At 62.6% G+C, this 14,687-nt stretch overlaps 1 protein-coding gene across 3 annotated transcripts; it reads left to right on the top strand.

Annotated features, from left to right (window-relative positions):
- The first annotated feature begins 2,356 nt into the window (after positions 1 to 2,356).
- Cd99 (CD99 molecule (Xg blood group)) lies at positions 2,357 to 12,466 on the top strand. Of its 3 annotated transcripts, none has more exons than XM_052731699.1 (7): positions 2,357 to 2,435; positions 6,008 to 6,034; positions 6,756 to 6,792; positions 7,687 to 7,737; positions 8,257 to 8,328; positions 10,782 to 10,826; positions 11,437 to 12,466. In XM_052731699.1, exons 1-7 carry the CDS (start codon positions 2,360 to 2,362, stop codon positions 11,540 to 11,542), a joined length of 414 nt encoding a protein of 137 aa, XP_052587659.1. In that variant the 5' UTR covers positions 2,357 to 2,359; the 3' UTR covers positions 11,543 to 12,466. The 3 variants fall into 3 exon arrangements, with proteins under 3 accessions (XP_052587659.1, XP_052587665.1, XP_052587675.1); XM_052731715.1 differs by lacking the exon at positions 2,357 to 2,435 and adding an exon at positions 2,526 to 2,674 and having other exon boundaries at positions 11,437 to 12,465; XM_052731705.1 differs by lacking the exon at positions 8,257 to 8,328.
- The last annotated feature ends 2,221 nt before the right edge of the window (positions 12,467 to 14,687 follow it).

Here is a 14,687-nt window from a genome sequence, read left to right as displayed (position 1 = left end):
AGCACTGAGGACTGAGCACTGAGGACTGAGGACTGAGGACTGAGGACTGAGGACTGAGCACTGAGGACTGAGCACTGAGCACTGAGGACTGAACACTGAGGACTGAGGACTGAGGACTGAGCACTGAGCACTGAGCACTGAGGACTGAGGACTGAGCACTGAGCACTGAGGACTGAGCACTGAGGACTGAGGACTGAGGACTGAGGACTGAGCACTGAGCACTGAGCACTGAGCACTGAGGACTGAGGACTGAGGACTGAGCACTGAGCACTGAGGACTGAGGACTGAGCACTGAGCACTGAGCACTGAGGACTGAGCACTGAGCACTGAGCACCGAGCACTGAGGACTGAGGACTGAGCACTGAGGACTGAGCACTGAGGACTGAGGACTGAGGACTGAGGACTGAGCACTGAGCACTGAGCACTGAGGACTGAGGACTGAGCACTGAGCACTGAGCACTGAGCACTGAGGACTGAGGACTGAGCACTGAGGACTGAGCACTGAGGACTGAGGACTGAGGACTGAGGACTGAGCACTGAGCACTGAGCACTGAGGACTGAGGACTGAGCACTGAGCACTGAGCACTGAGCACTGAGGACTGAGGACTGAGCACTGAGCACTGAGCACTGAGGACTGAGGACAGGAGGACTGAGGACTGAGCACTGAGGACTGAGGACTGAGGACTGAGGACTGAGCACTGAGGACTGAGCACTGAGCACTGAGCACTGAGCACTGAGGACTGAGCACTGAGGACTGAGCACTGAGCACTGAGGACTGAGCACTGAGGACTGAGGACTGAGGACAGGAGGACTGAGGACTGAGCACTGAGGACTGAGCACTGAGGACTGAGCACTGAGGACTGAGCACTGAGGACTGAGGACTGAGCACTGAACACTGAGCACTGAGGACTGAGGACTGAGGACTGAGGACTGAGCACTGAGCACTGAGCACTGAGCACTGAGGACTGAGCACTGAGCACTGAGCACTGAGCACTGAGCACTGAGCACTGAGCACTGAGCACTGAGCACTGAGGACTGAGCATCAGTGGTCCCGTCCCCCGCATATGCTAATGAGACGCCGTGACCCCGCCTCTATGCTAATTAGGAGAGGAACCTCCCACATATGCTAATGAGGGCCCCTATCCCCTCCCCTCCGCTGCGTCTATGCTAATGAGACCGGCCTCGATAGGCTGCTGTGCCAACGAGGGGCGTGGCTCATGCAAATGAGGATCTACTTTTCCCCACCGCCCGCTCTTCCCATCAAGGGGCGTGGCTTACGCAAATGAGGCCAATCATCGCCTGCCGTTCCGCCGAGGGGCGTGGTTTATGCAAATGTGGCGTGTGGTTCCGCCCCGTCCCGGCTTGTCCATCACACTTCGGTCCCAGGCCGCCTCCTGGGGCTGTCAATCTTCTCCATCGCCCCTCTTCTTCCATAGAGAGGCGTGGCGTATGCAAATGAGCCATCGCCTCACAGTCCGCCATTCCGACGAGGGGCGTGGCGTATGCAAATGGGTCCGCGGGATCTTATTGCGCTCTCTCTCAGTGGGCGTGTCCTCGGGGGTCAAGTCCCCACCTGTCAATCACCTCCTGCATTACCCGCTACTCTACCGGGGGGCGTGGTTTATGCAAATGACCCAAGCCCTTGCCTCACACTGCCCTCACACCGCCCGCCATTCCGACGAGGGGCGTGGCTTATGCAAATGATGCACGCCATCACCTCAAACCGCCCGCCATCGTCTGAGGGACGTGGTTTATGCAAATGAAGCGCGTCATCACTGCAGCCGCCCGCGATTCTGCCGAGGGGCGTGGTTTATGCAAATGACCCAAGCCCTCGCCTCACACTGCCCTCACACCGCCCGCCATTCCGACGAGGGGCGTGGCTTATGCAAACGCCCACGCCATCACCTCAAACCGCCCGCCATCGTCTGAGGGGCGTGGTTTATGCAAATGAAGCGCGTCATCACTGCAGCCGCCCGCCAATCCGCGAGGGGCGTGGCTAATGCAAATGACGCAAGACCTCGCCTCACACCGCCCGCCACTCCGACGAGGGGCGTGGCTAATGCAAATGACGCAAGCCCTCGCCTCACACCGCCCGCCACTCCGACGAGGGGCGTGGCTAATGCAAATGACGCAAGCCCTCGCCTCACGCCGCCCGCCATTGTGACGCGGGGCGTGGCTTCTGCCCACGAGCCAAACCCTCGCTTCAACTGCCCGACGAGGGGCGTGGCTTATGCAAATGAAGCGCGCCCTCCCTGCAGCCGCCCGCCAGTCCGCTCTAAGGCCGTGGGCGTGTCCTCGGACCCCGCCCCCCGGAAGGCCCCGCCCCCGGAAGGCCCCGCCCCGCTGGTCCGTCCCCGCCATGGCCGCCGCGATGCCGCCGCCGCCGCTGCTGCTCACGCTGCTCGCGCTGCTCGGCGCCTGCGCCCGGGGCCAGGGTGAGCGAGCGGGGGTCACGGGGGGGTCACGGGGGAGGTCACGGGGCGTCACGGCGGGGGGACCCCCGGGGCGACTCCCGACTCCCGACATGCCCCGCGGGCCGGAGTTTTGGGTTGGGCGGGGGCCCGCGGGGCCGCGGCGGGCCGTGTAGGAGTTCGCGCGCGGCTGGGAGCCGCCGCCGCGGTGCAGGCTGGGAGCCGCCGTTCCCGGTCAGTCCCCGGCCGCGGCGCCCGGCAGGGTGTGTGTCGTCCCCCCCATCCCCCCCGTCCCCCCGAACCCCGCCCCGCGGGCCGGAAGTCGCGCCGTTTCCGGTTTCCCCGCCGTGATTTTTTTTTATTTTTGGCTTTTTATTTGTGGCGGGGGGGGGGGGGAATTCCCCACCCGGCCTGGGGGGGCGGGGCCTCGGGGGGCGAGGGGCGGGGTCTGAGGAGGGGCGGGGCCTGGTGGGGCGTGGCCACGTCCACGGCGCTCTAACGGCCCGTCCGTCACGTCCTCGCTCTTGATTATTCGTTAATTTCGGCCGGGGGCGGGGCCTGGGGGTGAGGGGCGGGGCCTGGGGCGAGGGGCGGGGCCCTGGAGGGGCGTGGTCACTCCCCGGCGCCGTCACCGCCCGTCCGTCACGTCCTCGCTCTTGTTTATCTGTTAATGGCGACGGGGGCGGGGCCTCGGGGGGCGAGGGGCGGGGTCTGAGGAGGGGCGGGGCCCTGGTGGGGCGTGGCCACGCCCCCGGCGCACTAACGGCCCGTCAATCACGTCCTCGCTCTTGATTATTCGTTAATTTCGGCCGGGGGCGGGGCCTGTGGGCCAGGGGCGGGACTGGAGGGTGAGTGGCACTATGGGCGGGGCCTGGAGGGGCGTGGCCACGCCCCCGGCGCCGTTACGGCCCGTCCATCACGTCCTCGCCCTTGTTTATCTGATAATGGCGGCGGGGGCGGGGCCTGGGGGATGAGGGGCGGGGCCTGGAGTGTGAGTGGCACTGTGGGCGGGGCCCTGGTGGGGCGTGGCCACGGCCCCGGCGCGCTAACGGAGTGTCCATCACGTCCTCGCCCTTGTTTATCTGTTAATGGCGGCGGGGGCGGGGCCTGGGGGCGAGGGGCGGGGCCTGGGGGACGAGGGGCGGGGCCTGAAGAGGGGCGGGGCCCTGGTAGGGCCTGGCCACGCCCACGGCGCCCTAACGGCCCGTCCATCACGTCCTCGCCCTTGTTTATCTGTTAATGGCGGCGGGGGCGGGGCCTGGGGCGAGGGGCGGGGCCTGGCGGGTGATTGGCACTGTGGGCGGGGTCTGGAGGGGCGTGGCCACGCCCCGTAGCGCTAACGGTCCGTCCATCACGTCCTCGCCCTTGTTTATCTGTTAATTTCGGCCGGGGGCGGGGCCTGGGGGTGAGGGGCGGGGCCTGGAGGGTGATTGGCACCGTGGGCGGGGTCTGAAGGGGCGTGGCCACGCTCCGGCGCGCTAACGGCCCGTCCATCACGTCCTCGCTCTTGTTTATGTGTTAATGGCGGCGGGGGCGGGGCCTGGGGGATGAGGGGCGGGGCCTGGGGGTGAGTGGCGCTGTGGGCGGGGCCTGGGGGATGAGGGGCGGGGCCTGGGGCGTGAGTGGCACTGTGGGCGGGGCCTGGAGGGTTAGTGGCGCTGTGGGCGGGGCCTGGAGGATGAGTGGCACTGTGGGCGGGGCCTGGAGGGTGAGTGGCGCTGTGGGCGGGGCCCGGAGGGTTTTTCGACCCGGGGGCGTGGCCTGAGGGGCGTGGCCGGGCGTGGGCGTGGCCAGGCGTGGGCGTGGCCGGGCGCGGCTCCCGTGATGCCCCGCGGCGGTGACTCACCCGGGTGGGGTCGGGAAGGCCCGGGGCCTCCGACTCAGCGCCGCGGGTGCTGCCGGGCGGGGTGCTGGGACTCGGTCCCTCCCGTGGGTGCTGGGAACTCAGTTCCGCGGGCGGGTGCTGAAGCTCAGTCCTTCCACCTGTGTCCCGGGAGTCGGTCGCCAAGAAGAGCCCCGGGGACCGAGCACCCAGCACCCGGGACTCATTCATGGGACTGAGAGCTGAGTACCCAGAACCGAGCACCGAGTACCTGGGACTGAGCCTCAAGCACCCGGGACCGAGCACCCAGCACCCGGGACTCAGGACTGAGCTCTGTGGACTGAGCGCTGAGCACCCAGAACCCAGGACTGAGCACCCAGCCCCCGGCCTGAGCTGCCAGCAGGCGGGACTGAGCACCGAGCACCCGAGACTCGGCGAGCAGCGTGGGGAACCGAGCACCCAGCACCCTCAGCACAAGCACCGAGCACCCGGGACCGAGCACCCAGCACCCAGCCTAAGCAGCAATCACCCGCGACTGAGCCCCGAGCACCAGGACTGAGCACCAAGCACCCAGGGACTGAGCCCCCAGCACCGGGACTGAGCACCGAGCACCCAGAACTGAGCACCAAGTACCAAGCCCCCAGGGACTGAGCTGAGCCCCGAGCCCCCAGGACTGAGCACCCAGCACCCAGAACTGAGCACCAAGTACCAAGCCCCCAGGGACTGAGCCCCGAGCACCCGGGACTGAGCGTCAAGCACCCAGGACTTTTAAAAACCTGCTGCCTTGTGCTTGACCCGGGGCCCCGCCCACCCCCGGCCGTCCCCACGCCCGCGGGGGCCACGCCCCCTCATCGAATATTCATGAGGGTCTCCCTGGAGGTCCGGGGGCGTGGCCCGCGCCGAGGACGGCCGTGCCTTATGCTAATTAGGGGCGTGGCCTATGCAAACGAGGCTCCAACCGTCTTTATGGGGCCGGGGGCTGACTCTAAGGAAATGAGGGGCGTGGCCTATGCAAATGAGGCTCCAGCCGTCTCCATGGAGGACGGGGGCTGGGTGCATGCAAATGAGGGCGTGGCCTATGCAAATGAGGCTCCAGCCGTCTTTATGGGGGACGGGGGCTGGCTCTATGGAAATGAGGGCGTGGCCTATGCAAATGAGAATCGAAAACGGTTTTATGGGTGTTGGGAGGCGTGGTCTATGCAAACGAGGGGCGCGGCCTATGCAAAGGAGGACCCAGTCGCCTTTAAGGCCCGCCTTATGCTAATTAGGGGCGTGGCCTATGCGAACGAGGCTCCAACCGTCTTTATGGAGGACGGGGGCTGGCTCTATGCAAATGAGGGGCGTGGTCTATGTAAACGAGGATCCAAAAAACGGTTTCATGAGTGTCGGGAGGCGTGGTCTATGCAAATAAGGGGCGAGGCCTATGCAAATGAGGCTCCAACCGTCTTTATGGGGACAGGGCTGGCTCTATGCAAATGGGGGGCGTGGTCTATGCAAATGAGGATCAAATGGGTTTTATGGGGTTTAGGGCGTTGCCTATGCAAATTGGGGGCGTGATTTATGCAAATGAGCAGGGGAAACCGCCCCGGCGGCGTTTCCTCTGTTTCTCTCGTGCCCGTGGGTGCTGGGGACTCAGTCCTTCCCTCCCGTGGGTGCTGGGGACTCAGTCCTCCCCTCCCGTGGGTGCTGGGGACTCAGTCCACCAACCCAAAAATTTAGAAATTTCTTTTTTCGTCTGAAACTCAATTTTTTTTTGTTTTCTTTTTCGTTTCAGATTTCGATCTCTCGGATGCGCTCGAGGGTGAGTCGGGGGGGGGGGGGGGGGGGGGGGGGGGGGGGGGGACACGGACGGACGGACGGACGGACGGGCCCGGGACGCCTCCCAGCGCGGACCGCGTTTTCCCTTCAAATCCCAAATTTTTTTGAATTTTCCCAGAAATTCAAATTTTTCTTTTTTTTGGGATTTAAATTTTTTTTTTTTTTAATTTTCCAAAAATCAGAATTTTTTTTTCTTTATTTTTTTTTTTTATTTTAATTTTTTGCGTTTTGTTTCCGGTCGGGGGACGAGACGAGATACATCTCGGAAAAAGGCCGTCGACGGCTCCGTTTTTAAACCAGCGTCGAAAGTGGAAGCCTTTGAGCCGAGAAAAATCTTTGGAAACTTAAAAATTAAAATTTCCTGGAGAAGAAACCCAACAGGTCAAAACCTAAATTTGCCGTAAGAAATTTAGGTTTTTCCAGAAAAACCAAGAATTAGAAACTGAGGTTTTTCCAGGAAAAATTAAAAAAAAGGAAATCGTCGGGAAAAGTAAAAAAAGAAAAACCCAAAACTAAAATTCCCAGGGAAATGAGTTAAAATTTCTAGGAAAACCGAAAAAAAACTAAATTTTTGTAGAAAAATTAAAAAAATAAAATTGAATCAGAATTTCCAAAAAAATAAAATTTAAAAGTTCAAATTCCCCAGAACGGGAGGCGGGGCGCGAGGAGGAATTTAAGTTTCATTTCCTTTTCCCCCTCCTCAGACCCCAAGAAGCCGGGTCCCGACCAGGAAGCCCGCGGGTGAGTCGGCGGCGGGGCGTCTGGGGGGAAACCGAGGCAGCGGGGACCGGCCATCGCCCGACTCCTCCCACTTCCTGTCCCTGGACTCCCACTTCCTGCCTCCAAATTTTCGCTTCCTGTCCTTGAATTTGCATTTCCTGTTCCTAAATCCCCACTTCCTGTCCCTGGACTCCCACTTCCTCTCCCCAGACCGGCCATAGCCCGATTCCTCACACTTCCTGTCCCTGAACTCCCACTTCCCGTCCCTGAACTTCCACTTCCTGTCCCAGAACTTTCACTTCCTGTCCCTGAACTTCCACTTTCTGTCCCTGAAATCCCAATTCCTGTCTCCCAATTTCCACTTCCTGTTCCTGAACTTCCACTTCCTATTCCTGAACTTCCACTTCCTGTCCCTGAACTTCCACTTCCTGTCCCAGAACTTCCACTTCCCGTCCCTGAAATCCCACTTCCCGTCCCCGACTCCCCCGCTTCCCGTCCCCGACCCCCCACTTCCCATCCCGACTCCCCCACTTCCTGTCCCACTTCCCGTCCCCCACTCGCCCACTTCCTGTCCCACTTCCTGTCCCGACTCCACCGCTTCCCGTCCCCGACTCTCCCACTTCCTGTCCCCCACTCCCCCGCTTCCTGTCCCCCACTCCCCCGCTTCCTGTCCCCCACTCCCCCGCTTCCCGTCCCCGACTCCCCCACTTCCTGTCCCACTTCCCGTCCCTCAATCCTTCCTGTCCCGTGGGTGCTGGGGACTCAGTCCTTCCCCCTGTGGGTGCTGGGGACTCAGTCCTTCCCCCCGTGGGTGCTGGGGACTCAGTCCTTCCCAAATTCCCCCACTTCCCGTCCCCGACCCCCCCACTTCCGGCCCCACCCACCCACTTCCTGTCCCGCCCCCCGTGTCCGCAGGAGGCGGGGCCGGGGACGACCTGGACCTGAGCGACGCCCTGGGCGGACACGGTGAGCCCGACCCGGGGCCTGGTGGGGGGCGGGGCCGCCCGGGGTGCTGGAAACTCAGTCCTCAGCATGCATAGTGGTTGGGCGGGTGCTGGGACGCAGTCCTCGGCATGCATAGTGGCTGGGCGGGTGCTGGGACTCAGTCCTCGGCATGCATAGTGGCTGGGCGGGTGCTGGGACTCAGTCCTCGGCATGCATAGTGGCTGGGCGGGTGCTGGGACGCAGTCCTCGGCATGCATAGTGGCTGGGCGGGTGCTGGGACTCAGTCCTCGGCATGCATAGTGGCTGGGCGGGTGCTGGGACTCAGTCCTCGGCATGCATAGTGGCTGGGCGGGTGCTGGGACTCAGTCCTCTCTACATGGGTGCTGGGACTCAGTCCTCTGCATGCATAATGGGTTTTGGTGATGTGGGCGGGTGCTGGGACTGAGTCCTCTGCCCAGATGTTGGTGGGCGGGTGCTGGGACTCAGTCCTCCGCCGGGGCCCTGATGGGAACCCCCCCTTCACCCCCCTCCCCCCCGCAGACCCCCCGCCGCCCGCGCCCCGGCCGCCGCGACCCCGCGACCCCCAGAAGCCGGACTCCAGGCCCGCGGGAGGTCAGGAGGAGGCGGGACTCCCTGGGGTGGGGGTGGGGATCTATGCTAATGAGGCTTGGTTCATGCAAATGAGGCCTAGCGTGGGCGGGTCCAGCCCCGTGACGTCATTTCCGTCCTGTATGCAAATGAGGGGGCGCCCAGGAAGCTCGGCGCATGCTAATTAGGGCTCACCGGGACCAGCGCATGCTAATTTATGCAAATGAGGCCCGGTTCAGCCTGGCGGGGTGCTAAGGACGCTCGGGGCATACAAATGAGGCCTGGTTTATGCTAATGAGGCCTGGTTTATGCTAATGAGGGCCCATCGAGGCTCGTTGATTGAGAAATATGCTAATGGATCCATTTGCATCTTTTTCATGTATGCTAATGAGGCCCCAGCGAGGCTCCTTGATTGAGAAATATGCAAATTGGACCTGATTGACCTCTGTTTCCTTTAATGTATGCTAATGAGGCCTGATTTATGCTAATGAGGCCCCATCTGGGCTTGTTGATTGAGAAATATGCTAATGGATCCATTTGCATCTTTTTCCCCCATATGCTAATGAGGCGTGGTTTACGCTAATGAGGCCCCATCGAGGCTCCTTGATTGAGAAATATGCAAATTGGATCCCATTGACCTCTATTTCCTTTAATGTATGCTAACGAGGCCTGGTGTATGCTAACGAGGCCGGGCCCAGCGTCCTTTATTGAGAAATATGCTAATGGGTTCGTTTGCATCTCTTTTCACGCATGCTAACGAGGCGTGATTTATGCTAATGAGGCCCCATCGAGCCTCGTTAGTTCAGGAATATGCTAATTGGACCTGATGGACCTCTATTTCCTTTCACGCATGCTGACGAGGCCTGGTGTATGCTAATGAGAACGCGTCCCAGCTGGATTCCTCCGCTGTATGCTAATGGGGCCTGATTTATGCTAATGAGGCCCCAACGAGGCTCGTTTATTCAGGAATATGCTAATAAGACCTGATGGACCTCTGTTCCCTTCCACGTATGCTAATGAGACGTGACTTATGCTAATGAACCTAGGTTCGAAAATTGAGAAATATGCTAATTGGACCTGATTGACCGCGATTTCCTTTAACGTATGCTAATGAGACGTGATGTATGCCAACGAGGCCCCATCGAGGCTCGTTGATTGAGAAATATGCAAATTGGGTCCCATTGACCTCTATTTCCTGGTGTATGCTAATGAGGCCGGGCCCAGGGTCCTTTTACTGAGAAATATGCTAAGTGGGGCTGATTCGTTTGCATTTCTTGTCATGTATGCAAATGAGGCCCCATCAAGGCTCGTTAATTGGGAAATATGCAAATTGGACCTGATTGACCTCTATTCCCTTCTGTGTATGCTAATGAGGTGTGATTTATGCTAATGAGGCCCCATCGAGGCTCGTTAATTGGGAAATACGCAAATTGGACCTGATTGACCTCTATTCCCTTCCTTGTATGCTAATGAGGCCTGGTGTATGCTAATGAGGCCCCATCGAGGCTCGTTTATTCAGGAATATGCAAATCGGACCTGATTTAACTTTATTTCCCTTGGCGTATGCAAATGAGCCTGATTAAATGCTAATCACGACCTGATTATGCGCGTTGACTCAGGAATATGCTAATGGGGCCTGATGGACCTCTGGTTCCCTTGGTGTATGCTAATGAGGCTGACGCATGCTAATGAGGCCCCGTCTAGGCTCGTTTATTCAGGGATATGCAAATTGGATCCCCTTTACCTCTATTTCCTTTCATGTATGCTAATGAGGCCCGGCGTATGCAAATCGGACGCTGCATGCTAATGAGGCCCCGTGCTGGTCTGTGTCCTGTATGCTAATCAGCTTGTCCGCTTTAACATATGCAAATCCGGCCGGGTCCCGGCTCATGAACTCGGGAATATGCTAATCCGCCCCGGCTGATTTGCATTTCCCCCTTCACGCCTGTCAATGAGGCCTGGGCCCTGCCCTGTCCGTCACGGCCCCGGCCCCGCCCCCTGGCCCGTCACTCATTCCCCCGGCCCCACCCTCCCTGCCTGCACCTGTCCGTCACGGCTGCCTGGCCTCCTCGGGGCCCCGCCCCCGCGGCTGTCCGTCAGTCAGGGACGGGTCATGCTAATGTATGCTAATGAGCCGGCCTGTCTTCTTGGTTTTTTCTAATGTATGCTAATGAGCCGCCCTTCGTCTTGGTTTATTCTAATTTATGCTAATGAGCCGGCATGTCGTCTTGGTGTGTTCTAATTTATGCTAATGAGGGCTGTTTTCTTGACAGTCTATTCTGGTTTATGCTAATGAGCCGGCCTGCCTCGGCCCTTCAATCTGCCCTGCCTTATGCTAATGCATGCTAATGAGCCGGTCTGTTTCCTGTGCGGGTTATGCTAATGTATGCTAACGCGCCGGCCCCGGTATTCTAATGTATGCAAATCGCCCCTCCCCGGGCGATGACGTCACCCCTCTCCCCCCCCCCCCCCCCCAGGCGACTTCTCCAACTCGGACCTCGAGGACGCGGCCGGGGGACGCGGTAAGCCCCGCCCACTGACGTCACCGCGCGCATTAGCCCCGCCCCATGAAGTCACCCGCCATTGCCCTGCCCCCTGACGTCATCCGCGCGCATAAGCCCCGCCCCGTGACGTCATCCGCCATTGCCCCGCCCCCCGGACGTCCCTGAAGCTGCCCGTCCGTCAGTCACTGCCCCCAACCACTGACGTCATCCACTGATGCCCCGCCCCCTGACGTCACCACACACAGGCCCCGCCCCCTCCCCGCTGTGCGCGCATCAGTCGTACTGTGCGCCGCACCCTCCCCGCTGTGGGCGCCAGTAAGTACTGTGCGCAGCACCCTCCCCGCTGTGGGCGCCAGTAAGTACTGTGCGCAGCACCCACTTGATTGTGTGCATCAGTAAGTACCGTGCGCAGCACCCACTTCACTGTGCGCATCAGCAAGTACTGTGCGCAGCACCCACTGCACTGTGTGCATCAGAAAGTACTGTGCGCAGCACCCGCCCCACTGTGTGCATGGTGTAAGTACCGTGCGCAGCACCCACGTCACTCTGCACAGCACCCCAACCCCCCCCCCTCCCCGCCGTGTGCCGTGGTAAGTACCGTGCGCAGCACCCGCCCCTTCCCTTGCAGGCGGCGTTGGCGGCCGAGGCGAAGGTCCCCGGAGCGACGCGCCCGACCCGGCAGGTACCGGCCGAGCACCGAGCCCCCAGCACCCCCGCCGCTAACCGCTGCCTAAGCCGCGCCCGGAGCACCGAGCACCGAGCACTAACGTCGCGCGGCGCCCGCCGGGACTCAGCGCCAGCACCCAGGGCGCGCGCGACGCTGTGTACTGAGCACCCAGCACTCAACGCTATGCACTAATCAGCACCCGGCACCCCGAGTACTAATCACCATGTGCTCAGCACCCAGCACCCTAAAGACTAATCCGCCCCCCCCGGACTGAGTTCCCAGCACCCCGAGCTCTCGGTACTAATCGCCGCCTACTGAGCCCCCAGCACCCCAAGTACTGAGTCCTAATCGCTCAGTACTGAGCCCCCAGCAGCCCGAGCACTCGGTACTAATCACTGCCTACTAAGCACCCAGCACCCTAGAGACGAAGTGCTAATGAACCACTGAGCCCTGAGCCCCCAGCACCCTGAGCACTAAGTACTGAGTCCTAATCACTAAGTACCGAGCACCCAGCACCGCACGCGCTGAGCACCGAGCACTCATCACGCCCAGCACCCCAAGTACCGAGTCCTAACCACTCAGTACCGAGCATGCAGCACCTCGCGCACTCAGTACCGAGCCCCCAGCACCCCGAGCACTAAGTACTGAGTCCTAATCACTAAGTACCGAGCCCCCAGCACCGCACGCGCTGAGCACCGAGCACTCATGACCCCCAGCACCCCAAGTCCCGAGCCCTAACCACTCAGTACCGAGCATGCAGCACCTCGTGCACTCAGTACTGAGCACCCAGCACCCACGCGCTGAGCACCGAGCACTCAGCACCCCCAGCACCCCAAGCACCGAGCCCTAACCACTAAGTACCGAGCACCCAGCACCCCATGCACTGAGCACCGAGCACTCATCACGCCCAGCACCCCAAGTACCGAGCCCCCAGCGGTGAGGACCGAGCCCTGAGCACCCCCCCCCGCCCCCCCGCAGCCCCCCCGCAGGGCCTGGTCCCCGGGCTCGTGGCGGCCGCGGCGGCGGCGCTGGCGGGCGGCGTCTCCAGCTTCCTGGCCTATCGGCGCCGGCGTCTCTGCTTCCGGGACGGCGCGGGTGAGCTTCCGGGGCGGGGCTTCCGGGACGGGGGCGGGGCTGCCCGTCACGGCGGGGCGGGGGCGGGGCTTCCGGAGCCGGGTGAGCGGCGGGGCACGCCCACTTCCGGATCAATGGGGGCGGGGGGCGGGGCTTCCGGGTTCCCTGGGCGACAGCAGCCCCACTTCCGGCCTGCGGGGCTGTCACTCACGGTGGGAGGGCGGGGCTTCCGGTTTCCCCGTCTGACATCATCCCGAGTTCCGGTTCGGGGCTGTCCGTCACGGTGGGAGGGCGGGGCTTCTGGGGTGACGTCAGCGGGGGAAAGGAGCGGGGCTTCCGGTTTCACTCCCCCCGGTGGTGGCACCACCACTTCCGGTTCCGGACTGCCCGTCACCGCTGGAGGGCGGGGCTTCTGGTTTCTTTCCCTGGATGACGTCACCCCGACTTCCGGTTCGGGGCCTGTCCGTCACAGCAGGAGGGCGGGGCTTCCGGGGAAGACAGCGGTGAGGGGAGGGTCTTCGGGTCTCCCCGGGTGACGTCATCCCGACTTCCGGTCCCCGGGCCCGTCCGTCACGGCCTGAGGGCGGGACTTCCGGTCTCTTTTCCCGACTCACCCCACACCCACTTCCGGTTCCCCCCTCCAGGCCCCGCCCCCGTGTAGGCCCCGCCCCCCGCGGCGCCGGCGGCCGTGACGTCCCGTGAGGCCCCGCGGCCGGCCGGGTGCTCGGACTCGGTGCCCGGAACAGACGCCCCGGACCCCGCCCCCCGTGACGTCGGCGGCCACGCCCCCGTCTCCTGGACGACCTGGCCGCCCGTCACCGCGCCGGGGGCGGGACTTCCCGCGGTGCCACTTCCGGTCCCTGGGCCCCGCCCCCGCCCCGCGGGTGTCCATCCATCGCCCTGGCCGCCCGTCACCGCGCCGGGGGCGGGACTTTCCTCCCCGCGAACCCTGAGTTTTATCTCAAGCCAAAGGGGGCGGGACTTCCTGTCCCGAGGGTCTCGGCCCCGCCCCCTCTCCCCAGCTGCCAATCATCCCGCCCTGGGCTTCATTTAATCCCTCCGGGGCGGGACTTCCGGTCCCCAGCTGCCCATCATCCCGCCCTGGGCTTCATTTAATCCCGCCGGGGCGGGACTTCCGGTCTCCAGCTTTTAGGCCCCGCCCCCAGCTGTCTACGTATCATCCTAGCTGCCAATCATCCCGCCCTGGACTTCATTTAATCCCGCCGGGGCGGGACTTCCGGTCTCCAGCGGTCGACGTGTCATCCCAGCTGCCAATCATCCCGCCCTGGGCTTCATTGAATCCCTCCGGGGCGGGACTTCCGGTCTCCAGCGGTCGACGTGTCATCCCAGCTGCCAATCATCCCGCCCTGGGCTTCATTGAATCCCTCCGTGGCGGGACTTCCGGTCTCCGGCTGCCCATCATCCCGCCCTGGGCTTCATTTAATCCCGCCGGGGCGGGACTTCCGGTCTCCAGAGCCTTGGCCCCGCCCCTTTTCTCCCGGGCGCTGGGATGTCCGTCCACCGCCCCAGCTGCCAATCATGCCGCCCAGCGCTTTCTTTGACTCCCCGAGGGCGGGACTTCCGGTCACGGGGCCCCGAGGGATCCCGGCCCCGCCCCCGTGACCCCGCGTGACCCCCCGCCCTGAGGTTTGAACCCCCGACCGGCTGTCCGGGGCATGCCGGGAGCCCGGGCCACGCCCCCCCGGGGACAGACAGGAAGGGGCGGGGCCGGGAGAACCGGAAGCGGCAGGAAGTAAAATAAATAAAAGGTGTTTGAGCCCCAGGCGGGGTCTGTGTGTGTGTGTGTGTGTGCGGCCTGTCAATCACGGTGCGGGGGGCGTGGACTGGGGGGGGTGACTGACGGGAGGGCGGGGCTTCCTGTGGGCCATGGACCCCCACTTCCTGTTTCGGGAAGGAAAAACGCGGAGCTTCGGCCTCCCTGTCAATCACAGCGGGGAGGCGGGGCCTGGCGTGACGGACGGGAGGCCGGGGGCAGGACTTCCGGTGCCTGGTCCCTCCACTTCCTGTTCTGGGACGAGGAAGACGAAGACGTTTGGGTCTCCCTGTCAATCACTGGGCGGAGGCGGGGCCCGGGGTGACGGGCGGGAGGTCGGAGGCAGGACTTCCGGTTCCCGGTC

The sequence above is a fragment of the Peromyscus californicus genome, unplaced genomic scaffold (assembly GCF_007827085.1).
Source record: "Peromyscus californicus insignis strain IS unplaced genomic scaffold, ASM782708v3 Scaffold_126__1_contigs__length_123124, whole genome shotgun sequence".
Lineage (NCBI taxonomy): Eukaryota > Metazoa > Chordata > Mammalia > Rodentia > Cricetidae > Peromyscus > Peromyscus californicus.
The sequence above is the reverse complement of the archived record's forward strand: the minus strand, read 5'-3'. Positions and strand labels throughout refer to the sequence as shown.